General features: G+C 36.6%; 1 protein-coding gene across 1 annotated transcript; it reads left to right on the top strand.

Moving 5' to 3' along the window:
• The first annotated feature begins 3,396 nt into the window (after positions 1–3,396).
• On the top strand, positions 3,397–11,934 carry LOC116273873. The gene is made up of 2 exons (XM_031663972.1): positions 3,397–4,003; positions 9,208–11,934. The coding sequence occupies exons 1-2, from the start codon at positions 3,397–3,399 to the stop codon at positions 9,210–9,212; spliced, it is 612 nt and encodes a 203-aa protein (XP_031519832.1). The 3' UTR covers positions 9,213–11,934.
• Positions 11,935–19,565: the final 7,631 nt, after the last annotated feature.

Raw genomic sequence — 19,565 nt, 5'->3', positions numbered from 1 at the left:
TTGAGGTATGTTTTCAGTTTTTGCAGTCATCAAAACAAGTGCCCGCAAACATTTTCAGATGAAATAAATCAATATTTTGGTCGTCTTCTTCAAGAAATTGCCAACTCTTAGGAATGGTCATTTTAAGGAAGGAGCTGCCCTCAGCCAGTCCTAAATTATTCTTTTCATTTGATCTAACCACACTTAGTTTAATCTGTCTATCTTCTTCAAATATAATTATTTGAAGAATAATTCAATCCCCACTCCAGCCTTTATTCATTATCCCAGCTTTCTCCAAAAATTACCTACTCTCCCACTTTGCCTCTACAATATTGCTCCAGCATCTCTTCCTCCATGGTACAATTGTATGCCGGAGGCTCTCCGGAGCTGATTGTGCACATCTCTTCTCAATGCAGCCTCCGGTGATGTCATGTTGGCAGCTTGAAATCTGCCACTGTGGCATTATTTGTGCCCTGCAGAAATTGGAAATTGTCAAATACTACAAGTAAAGGCTTTTTCTCTGAGTGCTGGTTGTTAAACATTTATTGGCACAATACTGTCCATGGAGCTAACTTTTGTCTTCACTGGCCACTCTAACAGCAGCAACATAGTGCATAACAGCCTGAGTTTGGTGTCAGATAAACTGGAGTTTGAGTTCTGGCTTACCTACTTAGAATTTGTGTGACACTGAGAAAGTTATTTCACCTCTCCAAGTCAGTTTTCTCAAATAAAATAATACATGCAAAGTCACTGGGACAAGAAAGTGCTGATTAACCTTAGTTGTTTCTCAATAGTTCTTAATCCTTCATGTCTAAGCCATAGAAAGTTTCGATTATCTATGGCTGCAGTTGCATGTTATATTTGCTCTCTCCTTCACCATTAAAACCCCTCAAGTTTTAAAAAAGATCATCATCCTATTTTGTTTAGTGTATTTGGTAGGCAATGAATCCATAATAAATTCTGCTTTAGGGCATATTGGTAGAGTAAGCAGACAGTCAGGCATGTGTGCCCAGTGATGCTTGAAATGCATTTAACAGAGTATAAAGACACCAATGACTAGTGAAGAGAACAAGAGATTAAGATTAAGGATGCCTAAATTTCAATCTCAGCACACGGCATACAAAAACTACACAAATTCTGGGATTAGATAACTATAATTTTAAATCCCTGTTCTGTCTCTATCTGTGTAGCCTTCATCAACTTTTTGACTTTAGCTTCCTCTTCTGTTGAGTGCAGTTAAGAGTAGCTTTGTACTTACCCTGAAAAGTCGTTATGTGGGTCAAATGTATAAAAGAATGTTAAATGTGTGAATAGTAGTCTCTGAATAAAAGGTGGCTATTATTCTTCCACTAGTTGATTGCTTGGTTTAATCTTCCTAAGCTTCATAGACTTTAACTATACCTATAAAAGTAAGAGGGCTGGTTTGGTGCTCTCTTAAGAAGCCTCCTTGTTCTGAATGAAATTCTTTGTACCTAAAGCCTTTTATTCTAGAAACAGAAGTCTTAATGCCAATATTCTTTGGAAAGCAAAAATCCCTTTTTTCCAGTTCCACTACTCCCAGCCCAGGTCCTCATCACCTCTCATGTCTACACAGCAAGTTTAAAACCAGTGTTCCTGCCATCTGGCTCTTCTCTGTATTCTCCAGACCTCCCCTGCTTATCTTAACACAGACAGACAGACAGACACAGACAAATTTGATTATGTCACTTCCTTTCTTTAAAATCTCTACTGGAGTCATTTAATCTTCACAATGAAAGCTACACTTAATAGCAAGATCTATACAGTCCTTGACATTCTTGCCCCTAGTTGTATATTTGCCCCTTTTTGGTTTCACAAAACATATCACAACACTCTGTCATGAACTTTACGCTTCACTCACTGTTTTCTAAACATAACATGGCAGCCTTTCTCAACTGTTTAATTACATATGTGGTTCCCTCAGCCTGAATGTACCTCCCACTCCCATCCCTTTGACTGGGTTACTCCCACTCATATTTCAAGACTCACCTCACATGTCAAATTGTCTGTTAAGCCTTTCCTGATCCCCCCAGGCAGTGTTAGTCACTGCTGCCACTATATTTCTACAGCTTTAGCACTTATCTCTTTGATATATTTATCTGTTTACAAGTGTGACTCCTCCACTAAAACAGTGACTCCTTAAAAGGGATGTACCACAAGTCCGGAGTCAGACTGTCTGGTTTACAACCCCCTGCATCAACACATTAGATGTGTGAGTTTGAGGAAGCTTCTTAGCTTCTTTAATCCTCAGTTTTCTCACCTACAAAATGGTGCTGATCTCAGATAATCCTTATAATATTGAAATGAAAAAAATGCATGTAAAGCTCCTACCTCAATGTCCGGCATATATTAAGGGCTTAGTTAATATTACAAAAAATGATGATGATAAAGATGGCTATAATGGAAGAGATAGTAAAGCAGGGTGGGGGGAGAGAAGGTGATGCAACAGAAACCTCATTTATGTCTTTGGCACCTTGGCCTCTTTCCAATGTCTAGCCTGTAGTAAGTGCTCAGTCCATGTTTGCTGAAGGAATGCTTGTGTGATACAACTTTACAACACAACCAAAATGTCAAATTCCAGCTCTTCTCTCATATCTGATTCAATGAAGTTGAATTAACTTTTGGGATGCCAGAAACTCAAGTTCTAACAAAGAGGAGAAATTAGATGAGGGAAAAAGAATATGGGGGAGAGAAAATGGCAAGAGCTGGGTTGGAGGTGCAGAATATAAGTATACAAGTCAAACTATTCTCTTTCACAGCTTTGCCTCAGCATTTTGGTTGTTTTTATTGCTGGGGACTGAAATAGGCTTTAAAGAAAAGAGTGAAGATGTGCAGATGCCAAATCTAGACAGCAGCCCCATCATAGGCACCAACCCAGGGTCTAAAGACAGTCAAAGCAAAATTCCTTTGATGTGCTCCGAGAGCCTGCAGGCAAAATAGTAACTCAGCAAGGGGTTGGAATGCAAGTGGCATGGAATGAAAACGTGTTTTCCTGTTACAGGGTAGAAGAAGGGAGGGAAAGACAAACCTCACCAATTAAAGAAATCCTTGGATGGAAAGGATTGGAACATTGGGAGTGGAAGTCCGCATTAGCGGAGTAGTATGTTCTGAAGGCATTTGAGCAGATGAAAACCTGATACACGGGACATAAAACCTGAGGAAGATTATTTCATGGGTACCGTAGAAACGGTGTCGGAGAGAGTAAATTGGGCAAGGGAGAAGAACGGCGGAGAGGGAGAGGGAAGTGCTGCTGAACTTATTTCAAAGAAGAAGACGAAGAAAATGGTCTCTTATTTTTCATTAAATAATAGATACTCTCCAGGCCAGAGTCGCGGCTGATTCTGTTTTGCGCTCAGTGGAGGAAAAACCAAACCAAACCAAAAAACAAAACGGGAAAAGATGAGCATTTCCGTTTCCTCCTCCCTTCCTCCAACCGAGGTCTTCCTTCAGCCCCAGGGCCCGCGAGGGGGAGGCCTTTTTCCTCAGCTGCCCGAGACTTGCGTCCTTCCGGGGCCCGGAGCAGCCCGAGTTGCGTTTGGTCCCGAGATTGGACAGACAGGGAAGCTGGTTCAGCCTCTCTCTCCCTGGTTTTCTCTCTCCCTGGTTTTCTCTCTCCGCTTCCCTCCGCTCCTCTTCTCAGCGGGCACTTGCTCTCTCGCGTATCTCCGAACCCAGCGGTTCGGAGCAAGGGCCGTTGATACTTCTGGGGGATTGGGAGGCTTCCAAGTGGTACCCCAATCCTTCGTCTACAAGGAACCGTGTCTTTATGAGCGGAGAGTGATTTCGATGGCCGAGGACCCTTGTCCTGCATCCCGCGGAGCTGACCCAGGACCGCTGGGTGGGCGGCGCTCTAGCCCTGGACGCGCTGTCTCCGGAGCCTTCCAGGAGGAGACTGGGGCACCACCCGCCGCTGGGAAAACTATGGCTCCTGCCTTGTATAAAGGAGATCTTGGTCGGGCTGTGGTCCACGCAGATCGTCCTGGGATTCTGTTCCTCCAAGTGAAAGGTCAAAGTTCTGCCTTGTTAATAAATCATAAGCCGCTGACTCATTTCAGGGAAGTGGACAGACTGACTTAGGTAGATGAGTGTCACAAATATGTTAAACAAAACTAGCAAATACAGGCCGGTCTCTTGCCATTATCGTTGGCAAGGCGAAGTCCAAGGTTTTCCCATATATTTTCCTGGGGATATTCCTCGTACCTTCCACCCCAATCAACCTGTATTATAAATGGCACTGTATTCTTGATAGTGTTGTTTAGAAACGATGATTGCACTTAAATCAACAATCTAAACCTACATTAAATTAAATACAACTGTTTTTAGTTAAAAAGAAATCCTCAGCAATCAAGAATGCATAACTTCGCAAAGGCTAATAATTGAATTGCTCCTCTAGAAACTGTGAACAGGGTTGTGAAATGCATGACTACAGCTGAGTGGATTGCACAGTGAAAGGTCTGTTCAAGTCTTAGGGCTTCTGGGGGAGTGTTTTGTGTTTAGGTGAGAATGCTGATCTCTGCACAATTGATACATAGAAAGTAATTGAATTGATGTGGGAAACAAAATCATAAGAAATCCTTTGGCAATATCTGAAAGGTAGCATTTAATTCTCTGTCATTCAAGAAAAAGGAGCAGTTCAGCTTTCAAAATGTATCCACATTATACAGTCAGCCAATAAAGTATAATCCCCATTCAAGCTATTAGAGTACAACATAGGGTGACAGTGGGATTTTTAGCTTGGTTAAAGCAAATAAAATACTGTAGAAGGAATGAAATCAAACTTGTTGAAACTTGGATTTGCAGAAATATAAGGCAGCTTGGAGAAGATGAATTCAGGTGGAAAATGACCTTTTGATTATGTTCAGGAAGACATTAGAATGTCAGGAGAAACGCTGGAAAGGAGATTTATTACCATAAGCACAGTTGACAAGTTCCATTTTGTCAAGTCTCTTGGATGGAGGAAGGAAACCAGCATTTCAGGAGGTGATTAAAAGAGCTCTGCAAAGTCTTCAGTAATCCAGGGAGACCCAAATACAGAAGAATTCTCTTGCCCCTAGTCTCTTTAGAGACTCGAAGAACCCTATTCTTGGGTTTCCACCACAGATATGCTTATTCCTTGTCAGAAAGTTTGTACTAGATACATTTTATGAATTATAAGATGGATTGGACCAACATATGTGTGTATCTTACTTTAAATAGAAAATTTCTCCCATCCCCCTTCCTTATTTCTCTTTCTCTGTATTTGTATTTTTACATAAGTATATATGTATACATGTGTGACTATATATGTATATATGTATAAATATATAAATATATATATACACACTGCATATACTCTTTTACATTTTGAAGTCTGCCTTCACATTCAATGACTCATTGGAGACACACATCTACTTTTTTGTGGTCAACAGGTCTAATATTAGAATTTCCATTTTAAAGATGAGGAAATGAGGATAAAATAAGAGAAGTGATGTGTCTAATGTCCTTTTCATTTTGCTACAAGACCTTTCACAATATTTGTGATTCATAAGCATGAACTAAATCCACGTGAGCTTCAACACATTCCCCTTTCATGACCATTTTCCTTCTCTTCTTTTCAATTTACATATTTGGTTAAAATCCTGTACAATTTCAAAAATTCTGCATATATACCAACTTTCTTTGCTTTATTTTTCTCATTAGCCCTTATGACTATTTAACATACCTTAAATTTTGCATATTCATCTGTTTTGTGTGTGCCTTTCTGCCACGGAAAATACACTCCAAAATACAGGAAATTATTTTTAGGGGTAATTATTTTTAGGGGTAGGGGAATACTATTTTCTGCTGTGCCTCCAGTGTCTAGAAAAGTGCTTCACAAATAGTAAACACTCCATAAATATTTGTTAAATCAAGCCGTGCCTGAATGACTCCTTACAAATTGTCCATTTGGATCTAATTACAATCTTTCTGCCAATGCTTTCTGTAAGGAAAGAGTGGTATTAATTACTTGCAAGAAAAATAATGAAAGTAAGCTCATTGCTAGACTCTTGATACTTGATGGGGAAAATGAAATTCTTTCTTTGTTTTGCTTAGTTCTTTCTGACTATTAACAAAATGCAGTGTTTGGAACCTCATGTGACATGGCCAAATGATGCTTCTGCTAAGGCAAAAAAATTTTTTATGAGTCTCATGTCTTTACTGTCTCCTACTCCCCATCACCTCGCTCTCATGTGTATATAAACTTCAGGCAATATCCCTTGTCTACGACCAGCCAGGAATGTATTTTTCCTGGACCAGTGCCTTGCACTTACAATCTTTCCAGACTTTTCCCTTCCTCATTAAGTTTTACCTGTCCCTTTTCCCATTTCTTCCACTGTCTACTTTCCTTATTGTTTTAGCTTCCAAGATAATACATTTCAATTTTGTTAGAATCAAGTAGCCTCAGAATTGGATGGACACACAGTACGGTTTTTCTCTCAGTACAGCAAATCTTTTTTTACAGGATTGACAAGTGAGAAGCAGTGTAGGTGAGAGCTCACTCTCTGGACACAAGACAGATGTGCTTTCTGCCTTTTACAAAGTTTAACCTTTTAAACTTCAGACTCTTCATGTAGAGAATAATGACAAAACAGTTCTCATCTCCTAGGGCTGCTGTGAGGGTTAAATGGGAAAATACAGTCAGAGTGCATGGAATAATTCCTCGTCAGTAGTAAGCACTAATAGATATTAATTAATACTGGTAACATCCTTGATAAATTATCTTTCAGATTCCATTTCAGTGTCATCAGTATTGGGGAAGGAGACCACTACTTTCTTGAGTTAATCAGTTCTTTGTAAGATAAATCGTCCAACTGCTATTAAGATTCTTTGTCATAGCCTAAATCTATTTCCTTATAACTTCCGTCCATTGGTTCTTGGTGTTTACTTAGAGAAATATAGACCAAATGTGTGTCATCTCTTTGATAGGTCAACATTTAAGATTTTTAAACAGAATTATTATGGCCTATCAACATCTACTCCATTGCAACCTAAGATTTCCCAGTCACACCAACTGTTGTATGTGTATATATATATACATACACACACATATATATATAGTGGTTTCCCACCCTGACACCAACCTGACTGCTCCTCTTGTGATAAACTCCAGTTTACCTGTGCGCCTCTTCAAGAGTAGCATTGAAATTTGATGCAAGAACCCAATTGTTATCTAATGAGTACAAGCCACAGGGGAGATATTATCTCTCAAGTTCTGGACATTGTATTCTTAATGGAAGCTGAGATCTCATTAGATTTCTTAGCAACCTTGTCACACAGTTGGGGGCATGTCTAGCTTGTCAACCAAAAGTTAGAACTCCATGTCTCTTTCACATGAATCACTGATAAACTAGCCTGTTCTGTACATGAGTAACTAAGAATGTGTCTAACACCAAGGTCTAGCATTTTTTCCCACTAAATTTCACTAAGGAAACTTCTGGAGACAATACCTTCAACCTGCTCTTCACAGACTTTATTTTTCCCTTTCAATACTTATGAATGATGGTATTCACAAAAACTACAAATGCCCATAGGCACACCCATGATTATTTGGAATTCTCATCTGCCAGTTGTAACTCCACCCTTTACTCTTCTGTGGAAAAAAAGCATATCAGAACTCAAATGAGTCAACTAATGAACTAAATTCAAAAAGCAATGGCCTAAAGCTTTTTGAAGAACTTAAGTGAAAATCTCTATTATATTGGGGAAGAAAAGAATTTCTTATGCATTGTCAAAACAAGAAACAAGGCACAAAAATAAAGAAGAATCTAACATATTTGACTTCATTCAGATAAAAACATCACCAATATATCATAAAGAGAATGAAACATATTTGCAAAAAATGTAATGGACAAAAGACTAGCGCATTCACCCAAATTATAAAGAACCCTTCTAAATTACTAAGGAAAAGATAATCAAATAGAGAAACGGCCCAAAGACTAAAACATGTACTTCATAGAAGAAGAAATCAAATCGAGCAAAAATCACGTGAAAAAGATTAGCAGTCAGGGAAATGTAACTTAACACTCAGTGAGATAGCATTTGACGCTCACTAAAATTATAAAAGTGAAAATGACTACTAATGCCTAATGTGAAGGAAAAGTTACAATAATGAGAACTCATGATCTGCTGATGGGTACGGTTTTATTTAACATAACAAGAGTTCCAAGTGAATGGTCCAGTTTTAGAAATGGCTTCTTCTACACAATCATTCAAGGATCAATGATTCTTTTATCACATTACTTGGTCATTTTTTAGGTATTGTCTATTTTTGCATGTTCTATCAGCTGGATTGCAGGCATGTCTGTGTCCCAGAGTATGGGAAGGGGAGAGAGAATACAGAAAGTATATATCAATTTTTTAAGGCCTAGACCAGAAAATGTCTTACCTCCTTTTCACGAGACTCCATTAGCAAGAACTGAGTCACACGGCCACAAATGACTGTGAGAAGGCTTATAAATGTCTTCTCCAGCTCTTTATTTTTTATGAAATAAGAAAGGAGCAGATAGTAATGAGCAATTCTATTCCTAGAGATTTGTTTCCAAATGTGGACCAGGAGTTGTTGTTCAAGAACAACATTCTTAGAACATAGAAGCATTGTTTTGTAACTAAAAAACCTGGAAATAATTCAATTACCTGTCAACAATAGACTGAATAAATGAATTGGGGTATACAATAAAGACTATATATAGCCATAAAAATAAGATAGTGTTATAAATCAGTATAGATTAATGCTGTAGCTATGCTAAAAGATAAGTCAAAAATATACACAGGATGATACCATTTGCATAAAATTAAAACGGGAAAAAATTGACAATATAATATTTAAGGATATCTATACAGATGATAAGCTGAAGACCAGTAAGATAATGAAACTACAGAAGTCAGGATAATGAGTCACTGTCTTTTGAGAGGAAGGAAGGAGGTGAGACTGGGAAAGGCACTCAGTACAGGCTTTCCCCTATTTCCTACTTGGAGGTGATGACATCAGAGTATTTCCTGCATTTTAAAATGTACAGATACGTTTGCTATAATTTTCTGTGTATATATTGAACAACAAAACTTTTTCTAACAAAACAAATTTAAAAAGTAAAAAACTTTAAAAATCGTATATTTTCAGTATATAAGAAGCTACTTGTGATATGCAATTGGCAACACAAGTATCAAGACAACATAATTGTTGTTTTCCTACAGGATGAATTTGCAGTGGAAATTTCAGCTATTCTGGGCCCTACTTCGGTGAAGATATTTTGGGGATGTTGAAGAATGGGTGCTTCTTCCATCACATGATGCAGGCTCCTTCTTTCTGTCTTCCATCTTCTGGGTAAGTCAATTCATTCTGTGCCCACTTGCATGCAAATCATACAACAGTGAACAAATTTATTCAAGCATATAAAAACATTTCCGATTTTAAAAAGTAGCAAGCTACAGTGGACTGAATGTTCGTGTCCCCCAAATTTTACATGTTGGAATCCTAATTCCATACACAATGGGATTGTATTTGGAAGTGAGACTTTTGGGAGGTAATTAGGTCATGAAATGGAGCCCTCATGAATGAGGTTAGTGTCCATACAAAAGGGACCACAGAGTGCTCTCTTGCCCTCCTTTGCTATGTGAGGAAATAAGAAAAGGGCAGTCCACAATAGCAAGAAGGCTCTCCCCAGGACTCACCACACCAGCACCCTGATCTTGAACTCCCAGTCTCTACAACTATAACAAATATAATTTTTTTTCTTGACTTTAAGCCACCCAGTCTGTGGTACTTTGTCATAGCAGCTCAAACTGTGACAACAACGTATGTCAGTGTTCTCATCAATTCCTTCAATGCAGCAGAGTGATAAGAATATGGTTCTAGAATCAAGGTGGCTGGGTTAAGATCTTGGTTCTGCTCTGTCACCATAGACAACCTTCTTAAGATACCTAAGCCTCCATTTCTTCATCTATAAAACGATAATTTAAATAGTACCAACTCTACAGGGATATTGTAGGGAATAATATAATATATAATGATTTTACACGTGCCTATTTTATAGTAGGTGCTTTAAATGTTGTTAAAAAGTACAACAATAGAAATTCTTTTCAGTTAGCAGTTGGTTAATACCAAGATAGTAGAAATATCACATACTGCATGGCCAAATATAGTCTTAAATTTTGTGCAAAAGCTAGTTTTAACATGTGGTAGCCTTGGTATGTAATGGGCACTCGATAAATCTTAGCTCCCATTTACTTTAAGGTATTCAGAAACTTTGTCCTGTTTCTTTCAATATGTTATTACCTATGAGTCTAGTAATTAGAGTGAAAAGTTATAATTAGGACGTAGGCTAGAGAAAGTCAATATCTCTATGGTGTTGTGAGTTTTTGTCTTAAAATTTTTGCTGTCTTGGAGTTCAGACTTTTAAGTGGTCAATGATGTAAGATAAAATTATGCAAAATTAAATGGGATAACTATTTGTAAGTTTCTAGTACTGTAACAGCATGTTATAGGAACTTAGTACAGTTAACTTTTTTCCTCATTTGGAGTTGCTTTAGATACTGCATAAAACATTGTAAAATATATCCTTAATATATTTTTGTCTTTGGAGTTTGAGTCTGATTTTTGGAAATAGCTAAAAGCCACTCAGAGCCAAGTATGGTGAATAATGTGAGTGAACAAGTTGTATAATACCATTTTTGGTAAAAAATGAGGTATTATAAAATTAATGAGGCTTTTTCTTGTATGGTTTATAAACTGGCTCTGAAGGCAATTCTAAAAACATGTTCCACACATGGTTTAGGCAGTGACAGTATCTTTGGAATAATTTTAAAGACTGCTTTTTATCTTGTCAGGCCATGTTGACATCAGCCATATGCAGTACAGCTATATTAGTTATTAAAGTGTTGAAATAATTCTCTACTTATTAAAAGACTTTGTCTTGAATTCCCCTAAATATGATTCCTCCAACTGCACAGCTGCTTCAGCCTCTAGACTAGGTTAACCTATGGTATGCAAGGGGTCTCTAACCCTGTTTTAATACTACAGCAGTATTGATTCTGATTGGGATGTAGAGCTATTCAGTTTGCTAATGATTTTGAATGTCACTACTGCCTGTCATATTGTCTCACCAGCAATTTTATTACCTTGGCATTACTCATTTGGATGTTAAGCATGGGCAGCTTGAAAAACATCAACAACAATATCTTTCTGGGATGACTAGAACAGAAAATTAGTCGCTCTTCTCTGAAATACCTGATCATGGTAGAAATTCTGTTCTTAATCAGGTGCTACATGAAGCAGATTAAGACTTCATATACCTCACGTCAATAAACAACTGCTTTGTCACTGCAGGATAGACAGAAAATAAACCTGAATACTTCTAAAGTTATTTCCAACAACCTCATAATTGTTAAAGCATTCTAATTCCAGTGATAATTCCATGGGATTTCTAGGTATGATAAAAAAAAAAAAAGTAGAATAAATTCCTTGATGCTTATAAGGCAGATAGTACAGATCAATCAAATCTAGAGATGTGGTTGGAAACAAAATCTTTACAAATCCATTTAGACATTTATGGTCCATTTACTTTCACAATTTTCAGTTGTTCCCCATTGTACTCATTTCGTTGATATTTTTATTGGTCACAAAATGGTGATTGCTTTATTTTTGTCATAAAATCCCCACCTTACTGACAATTTTCGATGAGAGTTTCACTTAGCATTAATTGAAATTGCTAGCTATTGACATCATGTGATCATACATTCAGGTTGCTGCAGCAGTTTACCTACAAAAATCCAAAAGAAGTCTTTTAATGACCTTAACACTGTATTATAAATGGCGAGTTCATGACTTTTTTTCCGTATGTTTTAATGTTGGAGGTGGGGCCTGGTGGAATTGTTTATATCACTCAGTTCACATGAGATCTGGTTATTTAAAAGTGTGTGATACCTCATTCCCTCTCTCCTGCTCCTGTTCTTGCTATGTGATATGCCTGCTCCCCCTTTGCCTTCCAGCATGATTGGAAGCTTCCTGAGGCCTCCCTAGAAGCAGATGCTGCTATGCTTCCTGTATAGCCGGCAGAACTGTAAGTCAATTAAACCTTTTTTTTTTAATAAATTACCCGGTCTCAGGTATTTCTTCATAGCAGTGCAAGAATAGCCTACTACAGTGAATAAGGGAACTATCTGGGTATAGAAATGACATTCCTGAAATAGTTTCATCAGTTAAAATTTTGGAACTCTTGGCTGCAGGGCCTGTGGTAGCCATGCCAAGAGTGGGGTTTAAAGCAGTCAAGGGCCCCATCCCTCCCCACTTAATTTTTAACTTGTGAGAACTAGATGGCAAACAATATGCACAGGTTTGGGGTCTCTTTTTTTAAGATCTCTCGCATTTTAAGAAAAAGAGACACTTTACAAGCTAAGGAATGAAACAGTGTGACAAAAATGCCAAGTCCAGACTGACTCTTTCCCACAATGCTGTGTTTGAAATAGCTGGTGTAGACTAATACAACACGGAGAAATAAATGGAAACAGAAAGATTATTTTATGTATATTGCCATAAAGGCAATAAATAAATACTTTGCTTGGCTTAGAGTCTTTGTTACAAAGTCATGGAGCCCAGGCAATAATATAGTTCTCAACACAGCAGCATGCGGAAGTACTGTGAAGTACTATGCAACTTTGCTGGTTTCTTCTCTGGGATACAAATTTCATGTTTATTTTAACAGGTAATGGTTTCATTACTGAAAAAAGAATCAAGCAGAATTATATTAGTTATTTATTGCTCTGTAACAAATTACCCCAATACTTAGTGTGCTTAAAACAAAAGTAAACATTTGTTATCTCCCTGGGGGCCACAGTTTGAGGGTGGCTCAGCCATACTGTTCTGACCCAGGGATTCTCATGAGACTGAGTCAACATGTTGGCTGGGACTACCCTCAGATGGAGGCTGGGCCTGGAAGATTTGCTTGCAAGACGGCTCACTTACATGCCTGGCAAGTTGGTGGTGCTTGTTGGCAGAGGCCTCAGTTTTTCCCTGTGCTGGCCTCTCTTTTGTGCAGCTTGACTTTCCTTGTGACACGGCTGCTGGTTTTGTTCAGAGTGAGCAAACCCAGAGAAGAGAGATGGTAGAAGCCATGATTTTTATAACTTTGCCTCAGAAGTCACATTCTGTTACTTCTTCAATATTCTATTGCCAAACAGATCAGTCTTATCACTCATTGTGGGAGGGAACTATGTAAGGACATGAATACCAAGAAAAGATTACAGCCCAGTGCGGTGACTTGAGCCTGTAATCCCAGCACTTCAGGACGCCAAGACATTAGGATTGCTTATATCCAGGAGTTCCAGAACAGCCTGGGAAACATAGCAAGACCTCTTCTCTACAAATGACATGTGCCAGTAATCCCAGCTACTCGGGAAGGTGAGGTGGGACTATGTGTGCATGTAGTCCCAGCTACCCAGGAGGTCTAGGCTGCAGTAAGCTGTGAATCATGTCACTGTACTCCAGCCTGGGCAACAGAGTGAGACTCCGTCTCAAAAGAAGAAAAAAATATATATATAATTTTGGGAATCATCTTGGAGGCCAGCTACCACAAATATGAAAAACTTCAATGTAAATAGCATGCACTCAAGGGCTGAACAATGGTTATATTTTATCTTCAGTTCTCCATCTTCCTTATAGATTTCATTAATATTGTATCTACTAACATGACCTCATTTAATTCCCACCACAAAGAACTGTAAGCAAGACAGATTATTGATCTCATTTTCACATGAACAGATGGAGGCTTAGAGTGATAGGTAACTTATACATACTAGATTACACATCTAATAAGTGATTGAATTAGGAGTCCAATTCACTGCCACTCATTGATTTCTATTTAACACAATGCAATAAAAGACAAATAAATTGGCAGACTGCCACTATTTAAGTAATAAAGTATACATAGAAAATGAGGTGGAGTTAGAGGGTTTATGCTCATGTCTTAGATACTACTCAGATCTTGCTTGAATTTCTCTCAAAATTAACAACTCTAGCTGTTAACACCTGAGCTAGACTAGTTTCCAATGTCTAAGCAGTAGCTTTGTTTGCTACAAACTTGATTTTGCCCAGTTCTTATCGTCTTGGATACCAAGACACTCACTTAAGTTTATGAACAATTGATAGATGTATCAAAATTCTAGGTAATTTACTTATATATGAAATATAATTATCAGGCCAATTAGGTATTTGCTTTGATCTAACTAGCACATTCTGCCTCTCTGTAGGAAATTATTTAGTTAATTCTGTCAGCTGGTATAATCTAGATGATGCTACTGTGACAATCCCCAAATTTCCTGAAAAAGACTGATTTCTTGCTTATGTATGTTTAACCCTTATCATCAGGGTAGCCTCCTCATTGTAGTATATCAGGGAAATATGCAGATGCAGACCCTATGTCACATGCTCTCTGTGACACATCCAGGATTTCTGGGGTCTAAGGCTTTTACTGTTTTAGATGCACTTTTAAAGATGTATATCGGCCGGTCGCGGTGGCTCACGCCTGTAATCCCAGCACGTTGGGAGGCCGAGGCGGGCGGATTGCCAGATCAGGAGATCAAGACCATCCTGGTTAACACGGTGAAACTCCGTCTCTACTAAAAAATACAAAAAATTAGCCGGGCTCAGTGGTGGACGCCTGTAGTCCCAGCTCCTCGGGAGGCTGAGGCAGGAGAATGGCGGGAACCCGGGAGGCGGAGCTTGCAGTGAGCTGAGATCGCGCCACTGCACTCCAGCCTGGTGACAGAGCAAGACTTCGTCTAAAAAACAAAACAAAACAAAAAAGATACTTAACACAAAATTACAAGTTTCAGTAGCTTCACAATAAATCAGCCTCATGCTTGAACGATTGCCATGTCAAGGAAGAGGAATATGGTGAATCACATACTGACAATTGCAGCTTCAATCTAGAAGTGACACAATCCAAATTCAAAGTGGATTGGGAAGCACAGTTCTACCATGTATCCCCAAGGAAGAGAGTTGAGAATATTTGGTAAACAGTACTAATGATTACCACAGTAATCAAGAAACAGAGGCTGGAGAAATACATGATTTAAATACATAGTAGCACCATCTTTTATACTTCGATGTGTCTACTCATACAACATGTCATTAGCTACCCCTTCAACAGTCTACAATCACAAGTTAGCTTTCTGATGTCTCTGTTCTAAGGATTGCACAAAGATGGGTATAGGCAATGCTTGTTTCAGGAATTTTAATTTCTGTATTTTTTCAGTGATCAATTATTTGTCAGATTAATGCATTCTTTCATAAACATGATATTACCTTTATCAAGGTATATGCTGGTTTAAAAAAATCTTTTCATGTGACTTTGCATATAATCGCTGTTTTTATATATTGCTTTTCCAGTCTGTTGCAAAATTGTCTTACTTTCAAATTCGTGGAAATGTACTACCTAAAATACCTTCTAGCATTATTATAATGATGCCCAGAACCCAGTTTAGTAAGTATGATTGCTCTGAGTGTTGGTTGCTATTATGAGGGTCTGAAATAATCATTTGAATCAGGTTTTAGTATAAAGAGAAAGATGTTTATTTAAAGTTGCGTTTTGGTTTTTGATTGGATATACTGGCACAGTAGAGTACAGAGAGAATATTCACAATTGACTACTGTTTGTGAAACAGAAAATAATTATATTTTATCATGCATTAATAATACCTATAACATTATTTGAAAGACAAATCTTTATGTTTACTTGCAATTAATTTGAAAGTATGTTAAAAAATTAGATATGTGCTTATGTACATGAACATATTCATGTCCATCTCTCAAAGCAATTCTAATAAACCATTTGTTTTTCTGATATAATTTCTGTACTCAGCTCTTAACCACCTACCTTAACAAAAAAGGAGCTGTGGTTTGGATACTATTCAAAAGAATGACAATAGTAATCTTAAAATGTGTTTAGTTCCTAGTAATGTAATAAGAAATGATGATTTATATTAATGCTACTTAGCTATGACATTTCATAGCATTTTTTAAAAGACAATTTACTTTCTCTATTGTTTGAATTATACTGAACTTTCAATTTCTACTACAATAAAGGGAAGACTTGGCATAAATTACATTAAAAAAAGGTAATATTTAAAATGTAACGAGTATGCTTCATGCTAGACACCGTGCTACTTTATGTGTTTAATCTCGATGAAACTACCTAATGACTCTATGAGGTAGATCTAATTTTCTCCATTTTATTGATGAAGAGGGTGAGACTTGAGAGGTTAAGGAATTTGGGATTACACAGCTAATAAATGATATAGCAAGCCAACCTCATTCAAAACTTCAATATATTATTTCATTAATTACACTTCCCTTGTACTCTTCAAATCATGAATAAATGTGTAGCCAGTAAGAGAGAGGTAATTAAGAGCCTTGTACAATGAGAAAATGATTCTGTCTAGATAATGTACAAATGGAATTGATTTTATGTTTAAAGAAAGCAAAAAAGAAAGAAACAGAGAACAAAAAACTAAATATATAAACAAAGAGTGCTCAAATATAGTTAATAGTAAACTAGTCAGAACTTAATTTTCATTAAAATTAAAATCCTATTTGAATTTGTTCCTAACTTTCTAAGCTATGATTATAGGAGCCAACTATTATAACATGGGAGTAAATGTAGCATCTGTGTTTTTGAGATACTGCCTGTAATTACTGGTAGGGATAGGGATATTAGAAAAAAAAAAAAAAAAAAACTCAGAAGATTTATTGCTGTTTCTTTATGAATGGAGAACTAAGTACAGATTACTTAGAGTTTGCTTAAAATATCAACGAATTAATATTATTGTAGATTGTTTATTTTTCCTGTGTTCCTCATACTAATGTAATGAAAAGTATTTAGAAGGAGTAGGGAAAGAAGAGGAGAAAGATAAATTCAAAACCACAAGCTATATTTCACAAAAGTAATTTCTCTCCCAACCAACCCTAGTTTTTTTATTTATTTAAGTGCCTGCTAGTTGGTGTCCATAATTTCAGATATTTTGTAGTAGAATATATGCAAACTGTACTTTATTCAAATATTTATTTTACAGGAATATGCTTAATGCTATTAGCAATTCATCTGCATGTATTCCCACTGCATTTGAGATTGAAGCATGAACACATATAAAAATAGTGTCAGATGACTATTAATTAATTGTTTAAAGGATCTTTTCCCTCTTCAGACAATAATTATTTGACAGATTATATGGATTCCCAGTTTGCAGTTATAATGTCTTTTCCACTGTGCTAATGCTACCCATAGCTCATGTGTCATCTTCCTTCACTTCCTTCATAGTCCATAGTGTCTTACTCTAAACTCTTGAAGCATGATTATTTGTCATATTCATTTGTGTCAGATTTGTTTTTTATTTAAATTTCATAAACAGGCTTACCACCCTTCAGATCACAGGAAGTTAATTGATATATTGAATGTATACTTTAAAAAAGTACTCCCTGTTGAGGCTTGCAATTAATGTTTGTTGAATGAAGTAACAAAAACGTGGAAGTCATTTAGCCAACATAAAACCACTTCAGAACTTTTGTTGATGTTATGCACTTTAGGCCAGTAGAAAAGAATAGAAACATATATTAATTTATTAAGGATATTTTTAACCAGAAAAATTATACGTTAAAAAATAGTAAGAGTTCTTTGGCACTTTGCCTGTTACAAAGCAAACAAAAAGGTATGTGGTAAAAAATAACCAGAAAAATTATTACTGAAAGAAGACAGCACAGGATTGCAGCATTGGTGATTTTTGCTCAATGTTCCATAAAATACAAATGCAGATTCTTTTAATAAAAAAAGTAAAAGTGGAAAAACACAAATGTCAAACAAATTATTTATGTCAAGCTTGAGAGTTGATGGCTATATGACTCCCTGCACATTATTAAATTAAGTCACTGGTTCATTTTGAAAATCCATTTTCTAGTTGGTTCAACAGATGTTTACTAGTCAGTTTTAAATGGAAATGCATATTAAAATAGTTCAAATTATTAACATGCAATACAATTTGTCCAAAGATGGAAAACACTGGATAGAATGGCAATCTCAGTATGTTTCATTGAAAATAAGACTTGAAAAGAGTATTAGCCACTGTTATATACAAGAGTAGGGAATGAAGTTGGGATGAAAGTCTTACTATTTGCCAGACACTTTATAAGTGTTTTTGCATATAGTCACTCATGGTGTCTTTCACTGGTTAAAGTTAGTCTCATGAGATGTTACCTCTGTCTGTACTTCTGGGTTTTTCCCTGGCATCTACAGGGAAGGGCAGCACTTCATCTAATCCCCAAAGTAGTGAGAAAAACCATCATTTCCAGCTTGACATTTTGTTCATTATGAATTTTTGCATTAACATTGATGTTTGGATATATAATTTGGATTTTAAAAAATATTGCTTTAAATTATTCTTTTTACTAATTACTGAGTGTATTACAGGTATTACAGTCTCTTAAATTATATACCTAAAGCAGCACCTCACTTGCCTCACTGAAGTCTCAACCCGCCAATGCAAGCTTATATTCCCACGTATCTGGTTACTCAACACAGCATGAATTTAAAGTGTACAATTTGCATATCATCAGATGCAGGACCTCAAAGTCATCAGGCTCCAGAGAAAGTCAGAATCATTCGTTTTTAAAATTTCTTCACTTATTCAAAAATAAATTCATTCATTCAACAAATACATATTAAGGTACTGTGTGCCAGTAAATGCTTCAGCGGACAGTTGCAAAAATTATAAACTAAACATATCAAAATACATAATTTCTGTTGTGATGTCCTACAGTAATTGTTTCCTGGAAATTTGTATTGTTATATAAATAAGCTGTTTGCCTTCAATCATATATATATATATATATATATATATATATAGATATATAGATATATATATATATAGATATATATATATATGAAAGACACCATGAGTGACTATATGCATATATATATATATATATATATGAAGTAGTTAGGTCATGAGGGCTATATGTGTATATAGTCACTCATGGTGTCTTTCACTGGTGTGTGTGTGTATATATATATATATAGAGAGAGAGAGAGAGAGGGAGCATGATGCATCAATTCCCTTTTAAAAGTGGCAAGTATGTCATGTAATATATATATGATGCATCAGTTCCCTTTTAAATGTGGCAAGTATGTCATGTAATATATATATATGACATACTTGCCACATTTAAAAGGGAACTGATGCATCATGCTCAATTCCATACTTTCACATGAAAATTACCAGCTTATAGAAGAGTATTGAGAACACTCTATATAGTGCCCTACTTTTAAACCATAGCTCAACCATCTTTCAATTAAAAACAATAAAACATTTTGGTTGACAGTAACCCCACATTAAAGTATAGACTCTATTGCAGGATTTTATGCACTATCTTCTACAATTTTCTTTATACACGCTAGGACTTCTATTAAAATGTATGTTTCTTTCAGTGTTTGTCTTAGTCCATTCCTGCTCCTGTAACCAAATGCCTTAGACCGGCTAATTTATAAAAAGTATACATTTATTGCTCA

Source organism: Papio anubis, chromosome 2 (genome assembly GCF_008728515.1).
Source record: "Papio anubis isolate 15944 chromosome 2, Panubis1.0, whole genome shotgun sequence".
In the NCBI taxonomy this organism is placed as follows: Eukaryota; Metazoa; Chordata; class Mammalia; order Primates; family Cercopithecidae; genus Papio; species Papio anubis.
Note: the sequence above shows the minus strand (reverse complement) of the source record. Positions and strands in the feature narration are given on the sequence as shown.